Source organism: Papio anubis, chromosome 18, assembly GCF_008728515.1.
Source record: "Papio anubis isolate 15944 chromosome 18, Panubis1.0, whole genome shotgun sequence".
NCBI classification, from domain to species: Eukaryota; Metazoa; Chordata; class Mammalia; order Primates; family Cercopithecidae; genus Papio; species Papio anubis.
In genome coordinates, this window is record NC_044993.1 from 33474392 (window position 1) to 33496441 (window position 22050).

The 22050-nt window shown below is 57.5% G+C and overlaps 1 protein-coding gene across 2 annotated transcripts in view; it reads right to left on the reverse strand.

Annotated features, from left to right (window-relative positions):
- Positions 1 to 770: 770 nt before the first annotated feature.
- The window catches only part of GNAO1 (G protein subunit alpha o1), a 167164-nt gene continuing 145884 nt past the window's right edge, over positions 771 to 22050 (reverse strand). The window contains exons 6-9 of one of the 2 annotated variants that reach the window (XM_009196467.3): positions 21251 to 21380; positions 6601 to 6754; positions 3100 to 3315; positions 771 to 2090 (exon numbers count right to left, since the gene is read on the reverse strand). In XM_009196467.3, coding sequence (XP_009194731.1) covers positions 3128 to 3315; positions 6601 to 6754; positions 21251 to 21380 — 472 coding nt within the window. In that variant the 3' untranslated portion in view covers positions 771 to 2090; positions 3100 to 3127. Of the gene's footprint in view, positions 2091 to 3099; positions 3316 to 6600; positions 6755 to 9981; positions 14376 to 17131; positions 17286 to 21250; positions 21381 to 22050 lie in introns of those variants that run through there. The other variant, XM_003916895.5, reaches the window with a different exon arrangement.

The following is a 22050-nucleotide window of genomic DNA, read 5'->3' on the forward strand; positions in this document are numbered from 1 at the left end:
AAGTGGCACGTGGATATGATGCAAGGAGTTCAGTGGGCTGCTGTTGCCTCCAGGCCCTTGTTGCAACCCATTTGCTAATTATTACAGCAAAAGCGGGCCGATGTAGGGGATGGGTGAGACCTACAGTCTGGGGGAGGAACAGGGATCAGACTCTGCACGCCCCACTGCACTGCTGGGTTACCCTCTGCATGTTTGGTCTGCAGGGGGCTTCCTGACATCCAGGTGCAGTCAGGGAGCAAATTGAAGGCAGCCTTCCTGGTCAGGCTGGGCCCAAGCTCGTCCTGGGCATGTGAGTGGCTGGGAACTCTTGGGTGCAGATGGACTCAGGCAATTGGCCTCATTCTTGGGACCATTCCTCCCACCGTGGGGGAACCGCTGGCTACAGAAGAAAGAGGATCCTGCATGATAGGAGAGGGGGCTCGCCTGCCCTCCTTGCATTTCTTCCTTCCTAATCCCCACTTCCACCTCATTTCTCGAAAGCAAACAACCTGCTGAGGGTGAGGAGGGGCCAGGAGCCGGGAGGAGAGGACATCGCAGGAGAAAGTGGCAGCTCCCCTGCCCTCATTCCCAGGTGGCACTGGGCAGTGGTTGCATCAACTGTGCTCTGAGCTGGGGCCCCAGTGACGGCCCTGGGGATGGGAAGGTCCTGTCGGGGACTCCTAACTGCCGGCCTGCCAGCGTGTGTGGCCGAGTCCCTCCTTCCCTCTCCTGCCAGAATGAAGCCCACCCCAAATAACCATTGTTGGAAGGCACAGGGTGAGACTCAGGAGTACAGACAAACATTCTCTTTTATTGAGCTACACAGGAATTTTCCATTAGTCAGAGAAGTAGACTGGCAGTGTGTAAGATATCACAGAAACCTCACCGATTGGGAATAGAAAGGCTTACAAAGACCCGTGGGCTTTTTTTTCTTTTTTCCTTTTTTTTTTTTATTTTTATTTTTTGTGTGTTTTGTCTTTTTACCTCCTCTTTATTTGAAATGGCTGTGACTGGTCTTCTTCAGCAAAGATTAAGTCTTAAAAGTGAAACCGTGAAGAGGTTTGGGGTTTGGATATTAGTCAAAGTAGAAATGACATAGGATTGGTCATGAAAACGGTGGCTTTAATGTAAACACTACATTCCATCTTTTTAAATTTTTTTGTGTTTTTTTTTCCATCTTGTGGTATTTAAAAATTTTTTTTTGTTCTTTTTGTCTGCAGCACAAACATCCCCACATGAGAGAGCGGACACAGGGCACCGAAACAAAGGCAGAGGTGGGGAGGGGCGCACACACGAAGGGGGGTATCAGCCGGGACCGGAAATCCAACACAGCAAAGGAAAAAAACCACAACCCGTTTCCCAAAGACTAGGAAAACTGATCTTGGATTAGGGGGTGTAATACATAGTACTCAGCAGGACAAAAAAAAAAAAAGAACCCAAAAAACCCCACAAAGGCTATCTGTAGAAAGGGGGTTGGTGGGCAGATTGTTTTCTATGGGGCTGGATTTCCATATACGATGGGTGTTCTTTTTGGCAGCTACTGGCCAGTGAGAGCTGTGCTTTTTCTATACAAACCTGGAGTAAGCGTGTGGCGGGAGTGGCTTAGGGCCGCGAGGTGGCGTCTGTGGTGTCTGGGCGGCCGGCAGGCAGCAGGGTTTGCAGGGGCCTGTGGCCTTCTGGAAAGCCCGGCCTGAGCACACTCCTCGGATCGGTGCACCGCACCGGGACCCCAGGCGGCAGATGGGCCCTGCCCCCCAGCAGGAGCGCCAGGGCTGCGCCGCGAGGTGGGACGGGGGCCAGCGTGGGTGCAGACGGGTATGTTTGTTTTGCAAGAAAAAGAAAGAAATATGGACGAAATGGTGAGTTTTCCTTTTTTTTTTTTAAGCTACAAAGCACATGAGAAATGTTCTTTTTTTTCCTTTCAAATTCTAAATGTGAAGACTCAACTAAAACCGGATTCTACAGCATTCTACAGAAATACACAGCCGTCAGTCACTCTGGGGTCGTAGGTTAGACAGGGGCTTGATACAGAAAGGCTGTGTGTCTTACAAAGGCCAAAAGGTCATGCTACCAGGAGATCAACGTCAACAGCAAAGAGTCCATGAAGCAGTCTGTAGAGAGAGAGATAAGGGGTCCAGTCTGACCATTTTCTTTGATTTTAAGAACCAACCAACCAACCAAAAAACCCTAGAACATTTTGACTAATGCTGGGGTGGGGCGAGATGGAGCAGCAGCACGAGGGGTCTGGAACCCCAGTGAAGCCCATCCCCAGCGCCTGGGGAAGCCTGGCCCCCCTGGGACCCTGACTCGGGTCAGGCCCACAAGTCTGGCCCTCCCCAGGCCACGCCTGTTCCCCTCGCTCCCCGCCTTCCCATGTGCCCTCTTGGAGCTGGGCTGGCTTCAACTCTGCAGGTGAACGTGGGTCCCCTCCTGTCAGCTGCTTTTAGAAAGCACACCAAGTCTCCCTGTTCTCTGATTCTTGCCATCTTAACATGAATAAAGAAAACTCAGGAGACAGTGGATTGGTCGGAGCAATGATTCTTCTAAATTCCTGAAATTAACAACCACCACCACCCGAAAGAGAAGCATCCTTAAATTGTTCTGTTGTTGAGAGTGTAGAGTAAGGAGAGGCTTAGGGCGCTGGCCATTTCTGAAAGGGTCTGGAATTTGCCAAGAGCAGGACGGAACTGAGGGCGCAGAGGTTCCGAGGGCGGAACACAGAGAGCTGGCTGGGCCAAGGCCAGGGCTGTTCTGCCATTCCCCTGCTCTCAGAAACGGGGATCAGAGAGGAACACCCCGGGGCTATCCTCAAAAGGAGGGACTCCCAAACCAAGCTCCCGTCTGGACATGTGTGAGTGTGTGTACACAAACACACGTGCATGCTCACGTGCCGTCCCAGGAAAACCTCCATGAGCTATGGGATGGTGGTCAGTTCTGTCTGCAGCTCTTTCTAGTACAAACTAAAAAGATTTTTTAAATATATATTTGTATATATATATAAGGTTTTGTTATGCCTCTTTAAAGTTTATTTACCAACTTGCATTTGTTAGTGGTGTGTGTGTGTGTGTGTGTGTGTGTGTGCGCGCACGCAAGCTGTTCTGTAGGTGCTGGAATCATTACCAAATAGGTTGCTATACAGGACAAGAGGTCAGTACAAGCCGCAGCCCCGGAGGTTGTTGGCAATGATGATGTCGGTGACGGCGTCGAACACCACCTGGATATTATTCGTGTCTGTGGCACAAGTCATGTGACAATATATTTCTTTGTTGGGTGAGCGGTTTTTGCTTTCAAATTGTGCTTGGATGTAGGCGGCTGCATCTTCATAGGTATTGGGGCCTGTAACAAGACACAGAACAGGGAGAGGCCCTGGTGAGCACTGTGGGTGGACAGGGCTGGGGACATGAAGACAAGAAGTGGGTTGTGGCGTGTCCCAGGAAGTGGGATGAGAGGAAGGCAGCAGTAAGAACTGCTGGGCAGTTCCAAGCCATAGTTGCATTTTAAATTAAATAACAGGTTTTTTTTTCAGACGAAGTTTTGCTCTTACTGCCCAGGGTGGAGTGCAATGGTGCTATCTCAGCTCACTGCAACCTCTGCCTCCTAGGTTCAAGTGATTCTCCTGCCTCAGCCTCCAGAGTAGCTGGGAACTACAGGTGCCCGCCACCACGCCCAGCTAATATTTGTATTTTTAGTAGAGACGAGGTTTCACCATGTTGGCCAGGTTGGTCTCAAACTCCTGACCTCAGGTGATCCACCTGCCTCGGCCTCCCAAAGTGCTGGGATTACAGACGTGAGCCACCACGATCGGCCTTGCCATTACTTTTCATAGCAAAACTGCAATTACTTTTGCACCAACCACACACAGGCGAGCATTTGCCCGGCTTAGGACTTTGCAAGATCCCTTACTGTTTTCACACCAAAATCCACCCGGGAGCCCGCCTGGGAGAGCAGTGGCCACAGATGATCCCTTTTGCTTCCTAGATGAGCAAATTGAGGCACCACCCCATGGTCTAAACCAATCCTGCTGATTCCAAAAAACCAGGAAAACAAAGTCTGGAGAGGGGCCTACCCAGGAAGGTAGTGGCACTCAGAGGGACCTGTGCTCCTTCCTCATTGGTTTCCTTTAAGAGGCCACTCGGCAGGGCTGGCAGCATATCAGTAGTAGTCGTGGTTCTTGAGCGAGTGGCCAGGACATGGGGGCATCGATGTCCCCAAGGTGGGAAGTTTAAGGGGACATCAGCATGTATGTGCCAACTGGGGGCCCTCTGTCCCCACCAATTCTTTGGGTGTACAAGGGGCAAGGGGCAGGAGGTGGGGGCATCCTTGGGTGGGTTATCATGGCAGAGACCAGCTCTGGGCAGCCCAGTAGGAGTGCCTGGACCCACAGGGCCAAGCCTCATCCTTGATTCGCTGGTGCAGAGATGCCAAGCCCAGCACAGCTGTTAAGGATTGGACAAAGCAGCCCGTGTGGACCCTGCCCAGGAGCTTCCTGCCTGGAGAGAGCCGAACTGGGCACAGCCCAGGGTGGAAGGTGGCCACATACAGCCGTCCAGGTGGGAGGAATGCCTCGTGCCTTCCCTGTGTCTGCCGAGCCCAGCGTACTCACACAGCCCTGCTGCCACCCGGCCACGGTGGCCCACACGTCACCTCCCATCCCACCTGTGCTGCTTGTTTTGTGCCCTCACAGGCTTGTGCTCCATGGGGCCACTGCACTGGTGACCATCTGTCATCCATGATATCTGAATTCAAACTGGATCCCTCTGAAGGCCCTGGAGAACTCATGTTTCCCAGGTTCCGACTGCCCTTTGCGGGGGCATCTAGTGCTTGCACTCCACAGCAGTGAGAATGGCCACTCCCAAGTCGGGCCCCAGTGGGACACTGGACAAGAAAGAGCCGTAGGGTTGGGCCTGTCTCTGAGGGTAGCCGTGGCCGGCGGGGGCCTGCTGGACTCCATTGTTGTGGCCAGGAGAGGTCAGCAGTGGCTGCCCAGAGTGGGCTACAGCCTGGCTCTGCCTAAGGGCCAGCTGGGGCTGGCCTTTCGGGGCTTGTCTTGTGCCTCCTGCCCTCACTCCATCCTGCAGAGGGCACCTTCTCCGTGGCCAGTTCCCCCTCTCCTAGTTTCCATCCTCTGAATAATACCAATGGCAGCCACAGCCAGCGCTTCTGTAGACCTGGCACCAAGCAGCTGTGCCTCCAGTCACCCTTGGCCTGGGCATGATTATCCATTGTGTTGACCAGATTAGAATGAGGCACAGGTGACTGAGCAACTTGCTGAGCTGCAGGTGGTCTGGCTGCAGAGGCCACCTGGGCTGCCTGCCCCATGTCTTTCTTTGTTCGGGAGCCTTGAGCGCAGCGCATAGTTCCTGGCCCCACCTCCCACTCTGCACCTTGGGAAGAGCAAGAACCACCTTGCAAATTCACATCAGCATTGACTGTCAGTGAGGACACGGTTTGTGTTCAGAACCAGCTGACAGCCCTTCTTCACACACTGCTCCCAGCTGTGCGGAAGGGTGGGGAGACGGGCATCGACCTATGCTGGATGTGGGCGCCCTGTGGCTGGGCTTGGGGACCCATGTGGCCCTGGGACTGAGCCCAAAGTCTTACTCCGGGGCTGTCAGAACATGGGTTCTTGGCCGAGCCAACCTGTGCCCTGACCTGGCGGATGACAGGACACCTCCTGCTCCATGGCAGGGTGCTGGCCCTCCACACTCCACAGCCTGCAAAGGTGACTCCTACCCCAGGGACCTCTGGAAGCTTCCCAGCCCCTAGAGGGACCAGGGCTGGGCTCTGGCATCCCATCAACGCTGCTTTTAGGCATTAGCAGCAGCCCAGAGCTGGCCCATCCCACAGAAGCCACCCTCCCTCATCATCCATTTGGAAAGAGCTTCATTTAGCGGGGTGGGGAGGTCTGTGATACATTCCCCTGAGAGCAAGAAGAAAGCCCCAGAGAAGTCAGAAGAAACTGAGGCAAGGATGGAGGAGGCTTGCAGATAGCTGGAGTGGTTGGATTTGGGGCAAAGACCAGGGGCGGAGGAAGAAGGGGAGAGAGGAGGTGCGATGGGGCTGGGGTTGGGGAGGGAAGGCGGGCACGATGTGGGACGGGTGGAGTGGTCTGGCTGGGCGGCTGCACAGAGATGAAGCATGTTCTGGGCACCGAAACAGGGAGCAGAGAAAGCAGGTGGGGCCAAGAGGCGGCCCACGCCCTGCTCACAAGCCACGTGTCCACCTTTTGGTTTCATGCAAAGGTGCTGTGTGGCCCTGGGCAGGGGTGAGGGGAGGCCACTGCTGAGATTACAGGAGGCTATCCTGAGATCTCTCCTAGAGGGTGACCAGAAGGAAGGGGGAAGCCTGTGATCCCGTCCTGCCCCCTGCTCCCCACAATGTCACTCCTGAGTGACTGGGTCCTACCACATATATCTTAGGAGGGGCCATTCTCACCACGCTGAGGGCTGTGTCCTGGGAAGCCCAAACCTGGTGGCACAGCGCTGTTTTTCTTTTGCGCCCCACCAGACTCCTGCAATGGGTCCCGCTCGCCAGCTAGCCCCAGCAGTGCAGCCTGTTCTCTGAGCCATGGGTCCCTGTCAGGGGCGGGCTTCCCCCTGCACAGGACTGCCTGGCACCCACCTGTGTATTCAGGAAAGCAGATGGTCAAAGGCGACTTCTTGATCTTCTCGCCAAATAGATCTTTCTTGTTGAGGAAGAGAATGATGGAGGTATCGATGAAGAACTTGTTGTTACAGATGGAGTCGAAGAGCATGAGAGACTCGTGCATGCGGTTCTGCGGCCGCAGGAAGGGAGGAGAGAGGACAGACAGCGGGAGGGAGACACAGAGACAGGGAAAGAGAAGGAGAGAATTAGGCTTGACAGAGAGGGACTGGGCTACTCGGCAGCTCCTCCGAGAGGCTGCCAGATGGAACCTGAATCAGTCACACCTCACAGCACATCTCATTCCCTGCTTCCAGAGAACCTGTCATGTTGGGGCCAAAGGCAGAGACTGGACTGGGCACCAGCCATGGCTCTCTGGGGAGGCTGAGGACAGGGTGACCCAGGCTCTCCCCACTGCAGAGTTCCCAGCTATGCAAAGGTCTCCCAGCACACGTGTGTGTGGCCGTGTGTGTGCATGCGCCTGTGTGCCTGTGTGTGTGCGTGTACCTGTTATGTGTGCCTGTGTGTGTGTGCGTGTACCTGTTATGTGTGCCTGTGTGTGCACGTGTGCATGTGTGCCTATGTGTGTGCACCTGTGTGTGCATGCCTGTGCATCCATGTGCCTGAGTGTGTGTGCGCCTGTGTGTGTGCCTCTGTGTGTGTGTGTTGGGGGTGGTGGAGTCTGGACTGGAGCCGGAGAGCTGGGCTTTGGCCCTTCCTGCCTAGACCTCTCCTCCTGGGCCCATCCTGGGTGGGGGGATGTCCTCTGGGAGTGGTGAGAGACTCCAGGCCCTTCCTGTGGCCTGAGGGGAAGGCATGCCATGTCCTGCCAGCCTCCTGGGGGCCACCACTCAGGGGAGAGGCTCCTGGCAGGGCTACCTCCAGGAGTGCCTGGGGGACTGGCCGCACCTCCTCTGGCTGGGTCCTCCTCAGCCGCATCTGACACCGCATGGTGTTCTAAGCAAGGCAGATGTGGAGGGCTGCCCTGCACACAGGAGCCTGTTTAGCAAATGGATGAACATGATGGGCACCCCAAAGAAGCCGAACCGGGGGGCCAGCCTTCTGCCCTGGGCAAAAACTCTGCTTTGGGACCCTGAGCACATTCACTTGGGTAGTCTGTTTCTCAGCAGTACGCAGGGCATCTTAGTCTCTGTGACTGAATCCATTCCTGCACAGGGAGGTGGAGGAAGGGACAGTTCCCCTTATTTTCCCCAAGAACCCTGTCCTAGTCCTGGAAACTTGCCCACTGTAAACCCAGCTCCCTGGATCTAAAGCTCAGAGGTGACCCAGGCTAAACTCTACCTCTGAAATAAGAAGAGTGACACAAGTAACAGGAAAAAGAAGAGAGCTGGCGTAGATGCCACTGGGCATCTACGGGGAGATGATCTCCCCCAGGGATGAGCACACTGTGGGTGCTGAGGAATTGCTGGTTCCACTGCCGCACCGTCCCCCTCTGAGCAGAAGGAGGGTGACGAAGATGAAGTGACCACACCAGTCACCGAGGACCATGCTGTGCCAGCGCTCTCCCTGCCTCATGTCACTTAACCTCATCCGGCCTGAGGGGACACCGTGGTGACACAGCTGGGCCAGATCCAGAACTTATGCAATGGGTCTCTCCAGTCCGTATCAGGCTGTGGGGCTTTCGAGGAATCAATACTAACAGCAGCATGGCGGGCTCCGCGCATCTCACAGCCAGTCCTCCCTCCGGTATCTCCCCAATGCCTGCATCATTCTACCATGACCTGTAAAGGCGGCCAGCCCCAGCCCCTGGTTCTTACTGGCTGAAGTTGGTAGGTAGAGGGGCAGAGTTCTCAGCTGCCTCTCAGGGGCACCTGGACAGCTGGCATGGCTTTATTCCCCAGCCCCAGGAGCTGTAGTACATGGCACTGGCCTTTCATTCTGCTGAACAGACTCAGTAAACTCACATGATCTCATCACTCTCCCATCCTCAGTCAATTTCATTCTCAGTCCCCAGGAGCATTTTCCTGTCATCTGTGTGATCCCACCGGGAAGAAGCAGATCTTGCTTGCCCTGAGCCACCTCACTGGGGTCTGTTCAGAAAAGGGCAACCGGAGGCTTCTGGGAGGCCCAGTGAACCTGTGTCCAGGGCCTCGGGCCGTCCACACTCAAGTTCATTGAGCCGCATATGAGGCCAGAGTGGTGAGGTTCTGAGACCCCAATGATTCCACAGGAACACGCTCCCCACTCCACGGAGCCACCTTGGCCTGCAGCTGCGTAACAAAGAGCTGGAAACCCACAGCCAGAGCCAAGCTCCCTCCTCCATTGCACATCTGCCCAGGCACTGCCAGGAGCAGCCACTAGAGTGACCTGAGCTGGGAGTGGGGACTGTGCCCCCTTGGCCACTGAGCTTAGGTGTGGAGGGGAAATCAAAGCCGGCTCATTCAGGCCCCACAGTTCCACTGGTTAAGGCTGAGCCCCCGCCACAGCCCTACGCCTCAGGGCCACAGAGCATGACTCACATGCGCTCACTCTTCCGGTCAGTACTGCCTGGCATCTACGTGCAGGGCTCTCTGCTGGGCTGCCCCGAGGATATAAGAATGACCACGTTAGGCTCCTGCTCTCTGAGAGCTCAGAGTCCAGCTGGAGAAAGATGACGCACAGTCTGTGGTCCCAGGAGTGGCAGCGCAGGGGAGGACTTGGGGAGCAGAGGACAGGCATAATCAAGCCTGTTTTTATGGGGAGAGGGCCTTGGAGGGAGCCCCAAAAAGTGGCTGATCCTGGAGACTTGGGGAGGGCAGTGAGGAGGGGAGATCCTGCAGGGCAGGGGAGGCGCCGGCACTGAGACCCCTGCCAGCCCCCCAGGCCTGACTGCCCTCCCTTGGCACGCTGCGTGGAGCCCATTGCCAAGGAACTGAGAGCACAGCTCATCCTCACAAGCTCCCCGGAGGAAGCAGACGCCGGGCTACATTCAAAGAAGAGATACCACCATTTGAGAAAAGAGAAAGAAGCCAGAGGTCACAGATGGCCGACAGCCAACCCCCGAGACCTCCACCTGCCCCAGGCTGCAGTGGAGGCCCAGGAGCAGCAGGAAGCAGTGCCAGCACAACCATGGCCACTGCTGCGTCACCCACAGCAGTGTCCAGGTGGGCACCAACCTCTCCAGGACAGGAAGGTGGCTCGGCGCAGTGCAGCAATGGAGCAGCCTCCTACCAGATGGTGATCCTGACAGGAGGGCAGGGTGCCCAGTCGCCCTGATTCTCTGTCCCCAGCAGGAGTGTGCCCGCTCCGCCAGGCTGCCCGCAGTCCTGGGACCAGGATGGGGCAGGGCCCGAGGACACACATCGTGCAAGTGCACCTGGCAGGAGCTCCCTGGGCCCTGACAACACATCACACTCATGCTAGGAAAGCGGGCACTGTTTATTAATGGTAGGCGACTAATAAATACATTATGGCAGCCAATAAATTATTACAATAACTAGAGATTTATTAAACCAACAAGTCACTCTTCTTACAAAATTACAGTTAATACGGGGTGGGTGGCAGCGACGGGGTTGGGAGGTGGGACCACTGCACTTGAGAGAGACGGCTTTTCTAAGGAGGGCCTGGGACGCCTGAGCCCACCTGGCCTAGACGGGGAAGGGGGGTGCGTGGGGAGGCAGAAGGTACTCAGCAGGGGTAGGGTGAGGGATGGCCAGCAGAGCCAAGGGATGGGTCAGAACCAGCGGAGTAGAGAAGACCAGGAGGCAGGAGGGGAGGGCCTGGCTGCCCAGAGCTGTGGGAGTAACAGGGTGGGTGTGGAGGGGAGGGAAAGGGAGGGGAGAGTGGGGAGGGAAGGGAGGAGAGGAGTGGTGCCTCGGAGCTGCTGGCTCTGCCAGGAAGGGCGGTGGGTCTCTGCTGTGGTCTTGCTGCACTGGGCCTGGGGATGAGAGCTTCTCTTCCAGGGGGAGCCCCTCTCTCAAGAAGGGGATCCAGGAGTTTGGATTCGGGGTCATTCTTTCTGCTCTCCCCCCCGCCTGCCTCTTTTTTGACAGGGGCCTTCATCTGGCTGGAGTGGGGTCTGTCTGGAGGCCCCAGCTCCTCTCTGGGCAGGGTGGGCTCAGGACTCTTCTTGCTGAGGGGTGGGAGATGGGGAGCCCTACCACAGACCCCACGGCAGCAGCTCACGCCCCGGTCCTGTTCCCTGGGCTGCGGGGATCCTGCGCTCTAGGCTTGCAGCCTGACAGCAGGAACTGCTTGAGGGCGACTGCCTTCAGCACTGCACACTGAATCTCTGGTGGCCGGGGAGCTGGAGCCTCAGGTCTCGGCTCCTAAGAACTGCCAGGTTGTGCCTGAAGGCTCCCAGAGGCTCAGAGAAGAGAAGAGGCAGCCAGAGGAGGCTCTGTGCCCCAGACTTCTTGAAAAGGGGGAGGGCAGGCCACTCGCTGACTTGGAGGAAACAGTCGGCGTGCTCATTAAATATCCACCTGGGACTGCAGGGAACTTACTTGCCAAGAGTGCACCAGGTCAGACTGAGAAATAAAGGGGGTGACCAGGAAGGATGCAGGCTAGAAAAGGGAAGAACTTCCAGAATCAACCCCTGGGTGCTAACTGTAGAGTGTTAGGTGGGAGCAGGGGCTAAGCAGGACTCATGTTGGCCAAAGGGAAGGGCGTGGGTGAGACCACCCCGGGGTCTTCCCTGTTGGGGTTTGTAGACAGCTTAGTGACAGGGCTTGCAAGTGGGAACCTGGGGCTGCCTCTGCTCCTAAGAACACTCAGGGAAGACCAGTGCAGACCATGGAGGGCAGGGATGCCTCCAGTTCCTGCCAGAGGGAGCTGGGCTGTGGGGAGGGCCTGGCAGACAGCCGCGTCCTGGCAGCAGGCATGGTGGTCTTCTGCCTGAGCTCCAGGGTCCCCATGGAACCCAGAATGCCAAAGCTGTTGGCCAGGGGCCCAGGTTGTGCTCTCTGCTTGGGGCTGGGCAGACCCCATGCCCTACTCAGGCCAGAGAGCCTTGGGGACCTCTATTGGTGCTCAGAGGGAAGGCCAAGACCTGGTTCTTATGATTGCCAGTGGCGCAGGTCACAAAACTGGCCCATAGGCATGAAAGTGGCAGGCATAATTTTCATGAGTTTGGCAAAGACGTTCTTTGTAGAAATCAGTTTCTGCTTGGCCTGCTAAATCCGAGCCATAGGAGAGGTTAGCATGGCCCCTCAGGGCACACACAGGACCACTGTGGATTAGAAACGCACCCATGTCTCATCACTCACAACATTCCTCCCACATCCACATCCACGACGGAGCCAAATCTTATCTGTCACCCTCAGTCGCCACCCACAAGGTGGAGCCACCGGTTACGACATGGATGACAGGCGTCACGCACAGGGAGATAATTTCTCCCTGGATACCCCTGAGGGCCAAGGACCCCCCCCCCAGGCCAGGGTGGGAGGATTGAGAGCAGTGCAAGAAACTGAGGAGGCTGGAGCATCCAAGGGAAGAGAAAGGCAGGCCGGGGATGGACGGCGGGAAGGCCTGAGCACCCACTCCTCCAGCCCCAATTCTATAGACAGGGAAGGCCTGGATCAGGAGCCTGGACCCAGCCTGGTGCTCTGGCCACTGTGGTCTGAGGGAGGTTGCTGGGGGATATGGAGAGCCCTTCAGCCCAGTGACTTCCACCTCCAGGGTGATGGCCTTAGAGGTGGAGTGTGGCCAGCATCCCCCTTTTGCCGGCTGCTTCTGAGCCTGGGGTTACAGTTTGGAGCAGAGTTAGGGGCACAGCCAGCCTCACCCAGGGTGGTGCTGCTGAGAAATAACTGCCATGTCTTCCATATTGGGCAGGATGGCTTAGCTGCCCAATGTCCATGGTAGGACACTGGGTTCCCAGGGCCTGTCCTCTGCCACGCCCCAGCACCTGGTGCAAGGTCCAAAACATGACCGAGGTGCACAAAACAGAATGGACTTGGTCTGATGGGGGACTCCCGCAGCCTGGCTGCCAGAGGCTCCCCAGGCACTGGTCCCTGCAGGCATTTGGCACTATGGAAGGTCCCTGGGTCTCCTGGGCCCCACTGAGAGCTCTGTGCCTGTGGGTCCAACAAGTCCAGAGCTGTTGGCACTGGCGCTTCCTGGCTCTGGGGCAGGCCGGGGGCTGCAAGTGGAAACCCAGGGGCCCTGCCTGGCCAGGGACTAAGCAGTGTCCAGAGTCGGGGCAGGGAGAACAGAGGGCTTGAGGAGGGAGGCAGAGGCCTGTAGGGGGTACCCTCCTCCCTCCATGGCACATCTACGTCCCCAGGCACAGCCTGCTGTACAAGCACACGACTGGCCTGGGTGTGGGCGGTGGCCTCAGCCACCTGGAGGCATCTTGGAGTGGGAGAGGTGTGTTGGTTGCCCAAGGCCAGCCAGACCTGCGTCCCCAGGAGAAGCTACCCCGCCCTCTTCTGCTCAGGGATCTGGGCAGTGAGGCCTCCTCTAAGGGGTCCTAGGACTCTCCCTTTAGAGTGGGGGACAGGGGAGTGTGTTTGTGCTGGCCTGGGCCCAAATACTCCAGGGTGTCAGCTCCATCCCCTGCTGTCCTCTATCCCCAGGGGCTGAGCAGACACCAACGGCTGCGGACAAACTCCCTGATTTCTTCACCAAGACAGTGAGGCAGGGCACTGGCTGCACACCATACCCCACCTTCCGTCCCGCCCAGACCTCTGCAGCTACAGAGTCCCCAGCCCGAAGGCCTTTGCTGGTTTGAGTTGAATTCAGTGTGGACTGAAGAAAAAACATATCTATTCACACCTCAGAGTGACCACCCGAGCTCCTGGTGACTGGAAAAAGGAAATGGGTCACCCTTGGGCCTGCAAGGACTGGGCGGGAGGCCCCAGCCCAGGCGACACAGGAGCCTCCACCTACCTCCCCCGTGCCTCCCACCTCTCTCTCTTCCCCTCCCCACCACCATCTATCTGAGCCATAAGTCAGTCTCAAGAAGCATTTCCAGAACTCGGAGGAGTCAGGGATGGGGGTTCTCCGGGAGAGCAAAGGCAAGTGAGGACGACCCAGAGAAGGAAGGGCTGAGACCCAGGGGAGGGAGCAGGGAGACGGAGGCCATCGCCAAGGCCTGAGTCCTCCCACCCATACCAAGTTGACCTGGTCCCACCCTGGCTTTCGTTGACGGAACTGCCCTCCACCAGAGACCCCAGGCACAGCGGAAGGATGGCTCCTATGACCCCGCCCTGCCAGCACCCTGCTGCAGGGCTGTCTGCGCCACTGCACCATGCAAGATGACAAGAGGACACTGAGGCTTCCAGTGAGACATCAGGTGCAGGGTGTGCCCATCTGGGCCACACGGTGGCCCTGCCCTGCCCCCACAGCTTCCCGATAAAGCACTCAGAGATGACGCAGAGGCTCTGAGCGGCGGAGTCTCCTGGCCTTGCAGCATGCACTCAGCGGCCCCGCCCCGCCCATGCGTTACCACGAGTTCTTTTGGGGGGTGCAGGTGGAGGATGCTCCCTCCTCCCTCCCTTGGTGCCAGCCTCTGGGGTCTTCTTCCTCAAGTGCAAAGAGTGGTCTGAGAGTGGTGGAGCCTGGTTCCAGGGGAGGGGGGCGGCAGGCCAGGCAGGGCAAGGGTGCCGGGCAGGGTGCCCAGGCTCAGTAGAGTCCACAGCCCCGCAGGTTTTTGGCGATGATGACGTCCGTCACGGCGTCAAAGACAAACTGGATGTTGTTGGTGTCCGTGGCGCAGGTGACGTGGGTGTAGATCTCCTTGTGGGCTGACTTGTTCTTGCTCTCGTACTGGGCCTGGATGTAAGCCACAGCTTCTGTGAAGGTGCTGGGGCCTGCAGAGCAAACAGGCAAGGTGTGGTGAGGCGAGAGGCCCATGGGACTGCCTGGCGTGGACGAACCCAGCCTGGCCTGTGTGGCCATCAGAGACAACTGCACAGGGAAAACCTGATGGAGGGGACCTGAGGGGTCAGCAAAGTCAATAGGGGTCCTGGATCCAGTCAGTGGGACAGTGTAAAAGTCATGAAAGATATCAGGTCTCTCAGTATATCACCTGTATTTATCTATTTTTTTTTTTTTTGAGATAGGGTCTTGCTCTGTTGCTCAAGCTGGAGTGTGGTGGTGCAATCAGGGCTCACTGCAGCCTCCACCTCCTGGGCTCAAGTGACTGATCCTCTCTTCTCAGCCTCCTGAGTAGCTGGAACTACAGGCATGTACCACCACACCTGGCTAATTATTACTATTATTATTTTTAATAGAGATGGGATCTCACTATGTTGGCCAGGCTGGTCCTGAACTCCTAAGCTCAAGTGATACTCTCATCTCAGCCTCGTAAAGTGCTGGGATTACAGGCGTGAGCCATTGTGCCCAGCCAATCACCTGTATTAAAGGGAGCACTGTTTCGTGAAACTTCCATTTTCCTTTTATACATGCATTTACGGTCTCCTTTTTCTTTTTTTGGAGATGGAATCTTGTTCTTGTTCTGTCACTCAGGCTGGAGTGCAGTGACGTGATCAAAGCTCTCTGCAACCTTTGCCTCCTAGGTTCAAGTGATTCTCAAGCCTCAGCCTCCCAAGTAGCTGGGATTACAGTTGTGCGCTACCACACCCGACTAATTTTTGTATTTTTAGTAGAGATGGGGTTTTGCCATGTTGGCCAAGCTGTTCTCGAACTCCTGACTTCAGGCGATCCGCCCACCTCAGCCTCCCAAAGTGCTGGGATTACAGGCATGAGCCACCACGCCCAGTCATTTATGGACTCCTGAGGCAAATGTTGCATCTTACCGTGGGTCACGTGCAAGGAGGTTTGAGGGCACTGGGCTCATGCAGGTAGCCCTGGCTGATGCATGCCCTGTGGGTGGGCCTTTGCCTTTAGGAGTTCACAGAGCAGGCTTTGACATCACCTCCTGCGGCCACTGCTGGGCCAGATGGGAGGAGGAGCCTACAAACTTCTTGTTTCTGATGTTCACTCACAGGGGATTAACAACCGCCTGGCTCACATGCTACCTTCCTCGGGGACACCACATTGAGCTGGTTCCCAGGTAGACACAGGGAGAGGAGAGTCTAGAAGAGAAGCTTCTAGTTTGGGAAGGGGCAGAAGAACAGGACCCCAGCTTTGCACTGAAGGCCCTCAGCCTCCAGGAATCCCTGCCAGGCACAAGCAGGGCTGTGACAATCCGTGGAGGGGGCAGCAGGGAGGGGAGCTGGAGTTCAGAGCCGCAGCTCTAAGCTGGAGTAGGCCGCTGTGCAGAAAGCCTGGAGGGTCTGCCACGCCTCAGCTCTTTGCTCAATCTGGGCTGGAGGCTGGGGAGTGTCCTAGGACTGCAGCTGACTACTCAGCCTCCCTTGTCCCCTCCTCCTTCCCCACTTCAGCCCCAAACTGGCCTTGGTAACTGACCTACCCCACCTGTTTCCACTGCCCCAAAGGCCACAAGCCCAGGTCACTAGGGCAGGATCCACAGGCCCTCAACTATGGCTAGAGAGGAAGCTGGCTGGGAGCTTCTAGGGAGGCTGAGCCCTACTCAACTACAGCTGGACATGCCTGGGTACTGGCCTGCCAGGCACTCAGTCTGATTATGGGGAATGGGTGGAGGTAGGAGGTAGGAGAGCTGTGCTGCTTGCCTGGCCCCAAGCCCCCGGGGTGCCCCACTGGGACTCTGTCGGCCCCTGCTCTGTGCCCTCCAGGCTTCAGGGCAGGTCGGGCTGAGGGTGCCCCACTTCTCCTCCCACTCACTTCTCTGGTCAGGGTCTCGCCATCTCAGAAGAACTGATGGGCACCCGGGCTATGCTGGGGCCCTGTAACCGGTCTGGGGTCACTGACCAGGGCCGCCACCCTGCAGCTCCTCAGGAGACCCTGGTCATGCTGCCTTCCTGGCTGCCCACCCACCCCATGGTCAGGTAAACCCACCACAGCACTGGCAGGGCTGGCCTCTCATCCCTAGCACCCTATGTAGGGGGCCAGGGCTCTGCTGCTTGCAAAGCTCTGTGATTTGAATCTTGCAGCAGCCCCGTGTGAGTTACAGGCATAACCCCAAAGGCAAGAGCAGACAGGCGGGGAGCTTCCGATGTGAGCACCACACGAAGCTCTGCGTGCCCATCAGCTCATTCCCTCCTCACAGCACCCGGTGAGGGAGGCGAGGGCAATGACAGCCATCACTCCACCTCACAGACCCAGAGACTGAGGCTCAGAGAGGTTGCATGACCTGCCTGAGCTGCTTGTGAGTGGCGGAGCTGGGCCATAAGCCTTGGGCTGCCTGACTCCAAGCCTCTGTGCCCCGCCCCTCATCTTCTCAGCGTTCTCTTGTCACAGAGAGCCCCTGTGCGCAGACAGTGGAGCTCAGGCTCCCAGAGGCCACCATGGTCACATAGCTCATAAGTGGCACAGCCAGGGCTCCACCTGCTTTCCCTGATGAGGAAGCCCCGGCTAGCTGCCCCTCCTTGATAGAGCACAATCTGGGCGCAGGGTGGGGCCCGTTTGTGTGGATTCTCTGTGGCAGAGTCGGGGGCATCCACAGAGCGCAGGAAGGGTGGACTGGGCTTTGGGAATGGGGCCCGCTCCCTCGGGGGCCTGCTGTCCCTGGAGGGGTCTCTACCTGTATATTCAGGAAAGCAGATGGTGAGCGGGGATTTCTTGATCTTCTCTTCAAATATGTCCTTCTTGTTAAGAAACAGGATGATGGACGTGTCTGTGAACCATTTGTTGTTGCAGATGCTGTCAAAAAGCTTCAGGGATTCGTGCATGCGGTTCTGCAACAGAGTGGAGGGGCGAGTGAGGGGCGGCAGCATCCAAAGCCCTGACCCACCACGGCCAATGACACAGCGGGACAAGCAAAGGGAAGGTCCACCAATGTGGCTGGACGCACCACCGGGACAGAGACCACCAGGACGGAGATGGGAGGATCCACAAGGACAGACGGGACGTGGTCCTGTTTCATTCCACACGCAGGCAGGGCGGGGCGGAGCAGGGCCGGGCAGGGTTGGGGGATGCTGCCCCCTTCCAAAGAGAGCTGGCCCCAGGTGGGGGCAGTGAGGTCACTGGAGAGGTTCCAGCTCATGGAGAGGACATGCACCATGCACGTACAGGGCAGGGGCCGCAACCACCACCGAATGCATCTGCACGGAACCCCGCTCATGCAGATTTCTCTACCAGGGTCTCATTCGGTTTCGACAGCAAGGCTGGAAGGGTGCACGCATTCAGTTGGGAAACATTAACCGAGGACTAAGAGATCCTCGAATTAATCCCGAGTTGGAAGCAGACACCAGGGGGATAGCGTCTCGGGGGTGAGCTTGCTGTGGCCTTGGTGTGGTTGGTGGTTTCGTTGGTGGGCTGGGGCTGGGGAGGCTCTGGGAGAACTGGTTGTTGGGGCTGGTTTCTCAGTAGAGGGGCCAGAGGAACCCCAAGATGAAACACAGCAAAACAGATTAAAACAGAGAAGAAGATAAAAACCCAACAGGAGAAAGAGAGAAAAATACTGAAAAATTGGTTCAACCAGTCTCAGGGCCAGGGCACCCGGCCAGTTCCTGCAGAGAGCTCTGTGCGGGCTCACAGGGGCCATGGCCATCCTGGGCCTGTGGACCACAGGGCAAGAGATGCAGGATGGGTAGGAGGCGCCCAGGCCAAGTGGCTGGAGAGGAGTGCGGGCGCAGGGGCAGGCTGGGCAGTTGTCACAGCAAAGTCACCCAGCGGCGCCCTGAGAACCTGCTGCTTTCAACTCTTAGCTGATGGATTCGGTTGGAGGGAGGTGCTTCATACCTTCCGGGCTTGGAGGGTCTCTCAGAACTGGTTTTGGCCTTGGTTTGGCAAGATAAGGCCCTGCAGGCGGTGGCGGCGACTGTGGTAGTGGAGAAGTTGTGGCAGCCGCAGGCCCGGCTGGGTGGTGCTGAGAGCAGGTACGAGGCCAGGACCAGGCTCTCGGGCTCCCGGGATGCAGTGGACACGGCGGCTGGAGGGCCAGTGGCAGCCACCAGCCCCAGGGCTCTCCTGGCCTGGCTCCAGGAGCTGCTTCCAGACACCTTTGTCGCGGGCTGTCACCCCAGCTGTCACCCCAGGCCAGAGAGGGATGCGCAGCGTTGACTAGAGGATGGCTGAGGACCAAAGCCTGAGTCCCTGGGGCCTGGGTTTTGCCTCTCTGAGGCAGACAGAGCTCCCACATCCTAGAACCTGATCTCTAGCCATGGCGTCTGAATGTAGTAGCCGCAGGAGCTATTCACTGAGTGATGATTCCTGCGTACAGGCACGTTTACAGCTTTTAGCCCAGTGGTCCTCATGTGGCCTGCGAGGCCATTCTACCATCGTCACCATTTACAGAGGAGGAGGTGCAGACCCGGGCAGGGTGGGGTGGTTGCCCATGATCACAGAGGTGGCAGGGGCGACGCTAGACCCTGGACCAGATCTGTCTGACTCCCAAGTTGCCACCTCTGCACGCGCCCCCAGCACACGGCGACGACTGCTGAGTTCTACAGCAGCAGTATTCTTGCTGCCACCACGGTAATGAGCTGCCTTTGTGGCTGCTGTCAGGTTGCAAAGTCATCCCCATTCCCTGCACGAGTTGCTACTCTTTCCCAGGCTGTGAAGGGTGGCCAGCTTTGGGGAAGGAAGGACACAGGAAGAGCCTGCCTGTGACCTTGGCTCCATGTGCTTTGGCTTCTCCAAGGTCCTCTGCTCCAGCCCTTGTGTAGAAGGGTGGGGGAAACGGGGAAAAAGGAAGGTGAGAGAAGGTGGAGAAGACTGGAGGGCAAGTGCTCCAGGCAACAAGGCCCACAGGCTGGAAGGTCACCCAGTGCCAGGCCCAGCACCAGGCTCATGCTCACTGGGGAGCCGTGGGCCGCAGAGCTTGGGGCCTGTGGTTGCTAGGCCCACCCAGACGTCCCTTTGTTTCCATCTTCCAGAGGTGAGTGAGAGCCCAGCCCCATGGCTGGTGGGCCTGGGACTTGGGTTGAAGCCATCCACAGGCCTGGCAGGGCAAGTCTAGGGAGAGGCTGGATTCCAGGGGGAAGGGCCCTCCTGGCTTCCTGCCTCCAGCTCCTTTGCTGTCTTTGAAACCATGGTGGACACAGGGAAAAAAGATGAGCCAAGTGGAGCTCAGACCCCAGGAGTTGGAGCAGTGGCCCCAGTGGCATAGAGCCCAGCAGTGGGGAGTGGGAAATGTTTGGGCAGTCACTGTGCGGGCGCGTGGTTAGGAGGCTGACCTGGGCTTTGGGTGACCAGTGAGTCTGGGTCCAAGCATGGCCCAGGAAGTTCATCCACCCTTGCCCCACTCAGCATCAAGACTCGGCTGGTGACTGACATCACTGCCTGCAGATGCCATTGAGAACAATTACAGCAGAAACCCAAGTCAGGGGTACAGGTGGGCCTGAAATAGGAAGAGCCAGGCGGGTGAGCCTGTACACGGAACGGGTCCAGACTACCCACACCACCAGCCCAAAGCCCCATCACTCTGCATAAGCCCCTCAGGCGGCGGCTCCTCCTCCCTATAGCACTGTGCCTGGTAGCCCAAAGCTCATCCCATCCTCGCAAAGCCCAGTGGACCAGTTGGGCCAGAAATGATGAGGAAACAGACCCAGAGAGAAGACAGGCCTCACTCAAGGCCCAGCATGACAACAAGCTCCACCTCCAACCTCAAACCCTCGGTGCCAGCCCGCAGAGGCGTGGGGTGGGGTCTGCACGTGTTCCAGACAGAAGGAGATGACAGACGCCAGGCTGTGACCCCACGGCCTGTGGGCCCCACTGTCAGGAGTGTTGGGGCTTATCTCCAGTGACCCTGTGGGCCATGCTCGGTGCCTGGCGGGCTGCAGCCCAGAAGGGGACCATGAAGTAGACCCGCAGGCTCAGGGCAATCACCAGTCACCGCACAACCACCAGCTTGGCACTGCTGTCCCAGAAACAGCTCCAGAGTGCTGCACATGGATCACCCATCCCACTGCCGACAGCCCCCAACAGGCAGGTACTATTATTATCCCCCTTTTATGGAAAACAGTAACTGAGCCGGAAAGGTGCTGCCTAATTCAGCAGCAAGCCAGTGAGTAGCAGAGCCAGGACTAGGCCCAGAGGAAAGCTGCACTCTCCCAGGGGAATGTCCCCTCGCTGAGGCCCCAGGCTGAATGTGAATCTGGCATTTGGCAAAGGAGCCCAGAGCCATGACTGTCATTCACCAGCATGTCCCATCCCCATTGCCCTTCCTGGCCCATCAGCCCCACACACTGCTCTCCAGCACCCCCAGCCCCACGCAACTCTCCTGCAGCATCCTGGGCCCTCCCCACCTCTTCCTCAGCATCCCCGGCCCCACACTGCTTCAGCAGCATCTGAGGCCAGTGCCCCAGGGATGGCTGTCAGGCTAAGACTGCTATTTCTGTTGCATGTACATTCTTGCTTGGCTGCCTCCTGGTTTTTTAGGGTTTGCTTAATTTTGCTCTGGCCTGATGGCCTCTGGGACTCCACCAAGTTACGGAAGAGGCACATTTTGCATGGCTATGTGTGATCAGGTTGCACACACAGGCTCTGTCACACTGGCATCATGAGGCACTTGCCTTGGCAATACAGAATTGGTGGAGAGAGCCGGCACGGCCCACCCATGATGGAAACCTCTAACCATGACAGCTGGCTGGACCCCAGAGCCACTGTGGGCACCCGAGGCCCAGTGCTCACAGGGCTCGCCTGTCCTGCGGCTGTCTCCTCAGTGCTGCCCCCTGCCCGGGGGGCCCAGGCCACTTACCGTGGTTTCGTCTTCGTGGAGCACCTGGTCATAGCCGCTGAGCGCGACACAGAAAATGATGGCCGTGACGTCCTCGAAGCAATGGATCCACTTCTTGCGTTCAGATCGCTGGCCTCCGACGTCAAACAGCCTGTAGGAGGCAGGGAGTTGGTAGGCGCAGGGTCCAGGCAGGTGAGGGCTGCCTGGGGATCAAGCTGTGAGCATGCTGAGAGGCAGAGGATGGGGGCCACGGTGCTCAGAGCCTCACTAGAAGCCCTTACTAGAAGACCTCGTCACTCCAGGTGCTGACAGACAGCTGGATCACTGTCATCCCCAGGCACTGCCCCCGAGTCTGTCCTGGGACTGGCTGTGCTCACATATCACGACTCAAAGACCTGCCCTTGCATCTGAGGCATTTTACTAAGGGGGCGCACCTGAGCCACCCCCAGGAAGGACTCTGAGAGTCCTCCTTTCAGAAGCACCCTCCCCTCAGTCTATTCCTTCCTGGGTTTGCTCTGGACAAACTCCAAACCAGCGTGGGGGGGAAGCAGGCAGGAGATGTCACCTGTTGTGTGGATGGCAGAAGTGAGCCACCCATGGGCTTAGGACATGCCCAAGCTGGTGAGAGTCCAGCTGTGGTGGAGCTGGGTCTGGCTGTGGACAAAGCTGGCGCTCTCACCTCTGCCCAGTACGGCCCCTTTCTGGCAGATCAGAGCCTGGCCTCTTCCCCCTCTCAGACTCTACTCCCGAGGGGGCACAAAAACTCTGGGAGAGATTGTGGGCAGGTGGGACTTATGTCCTGAAAGTAAAAGGTCAATCTC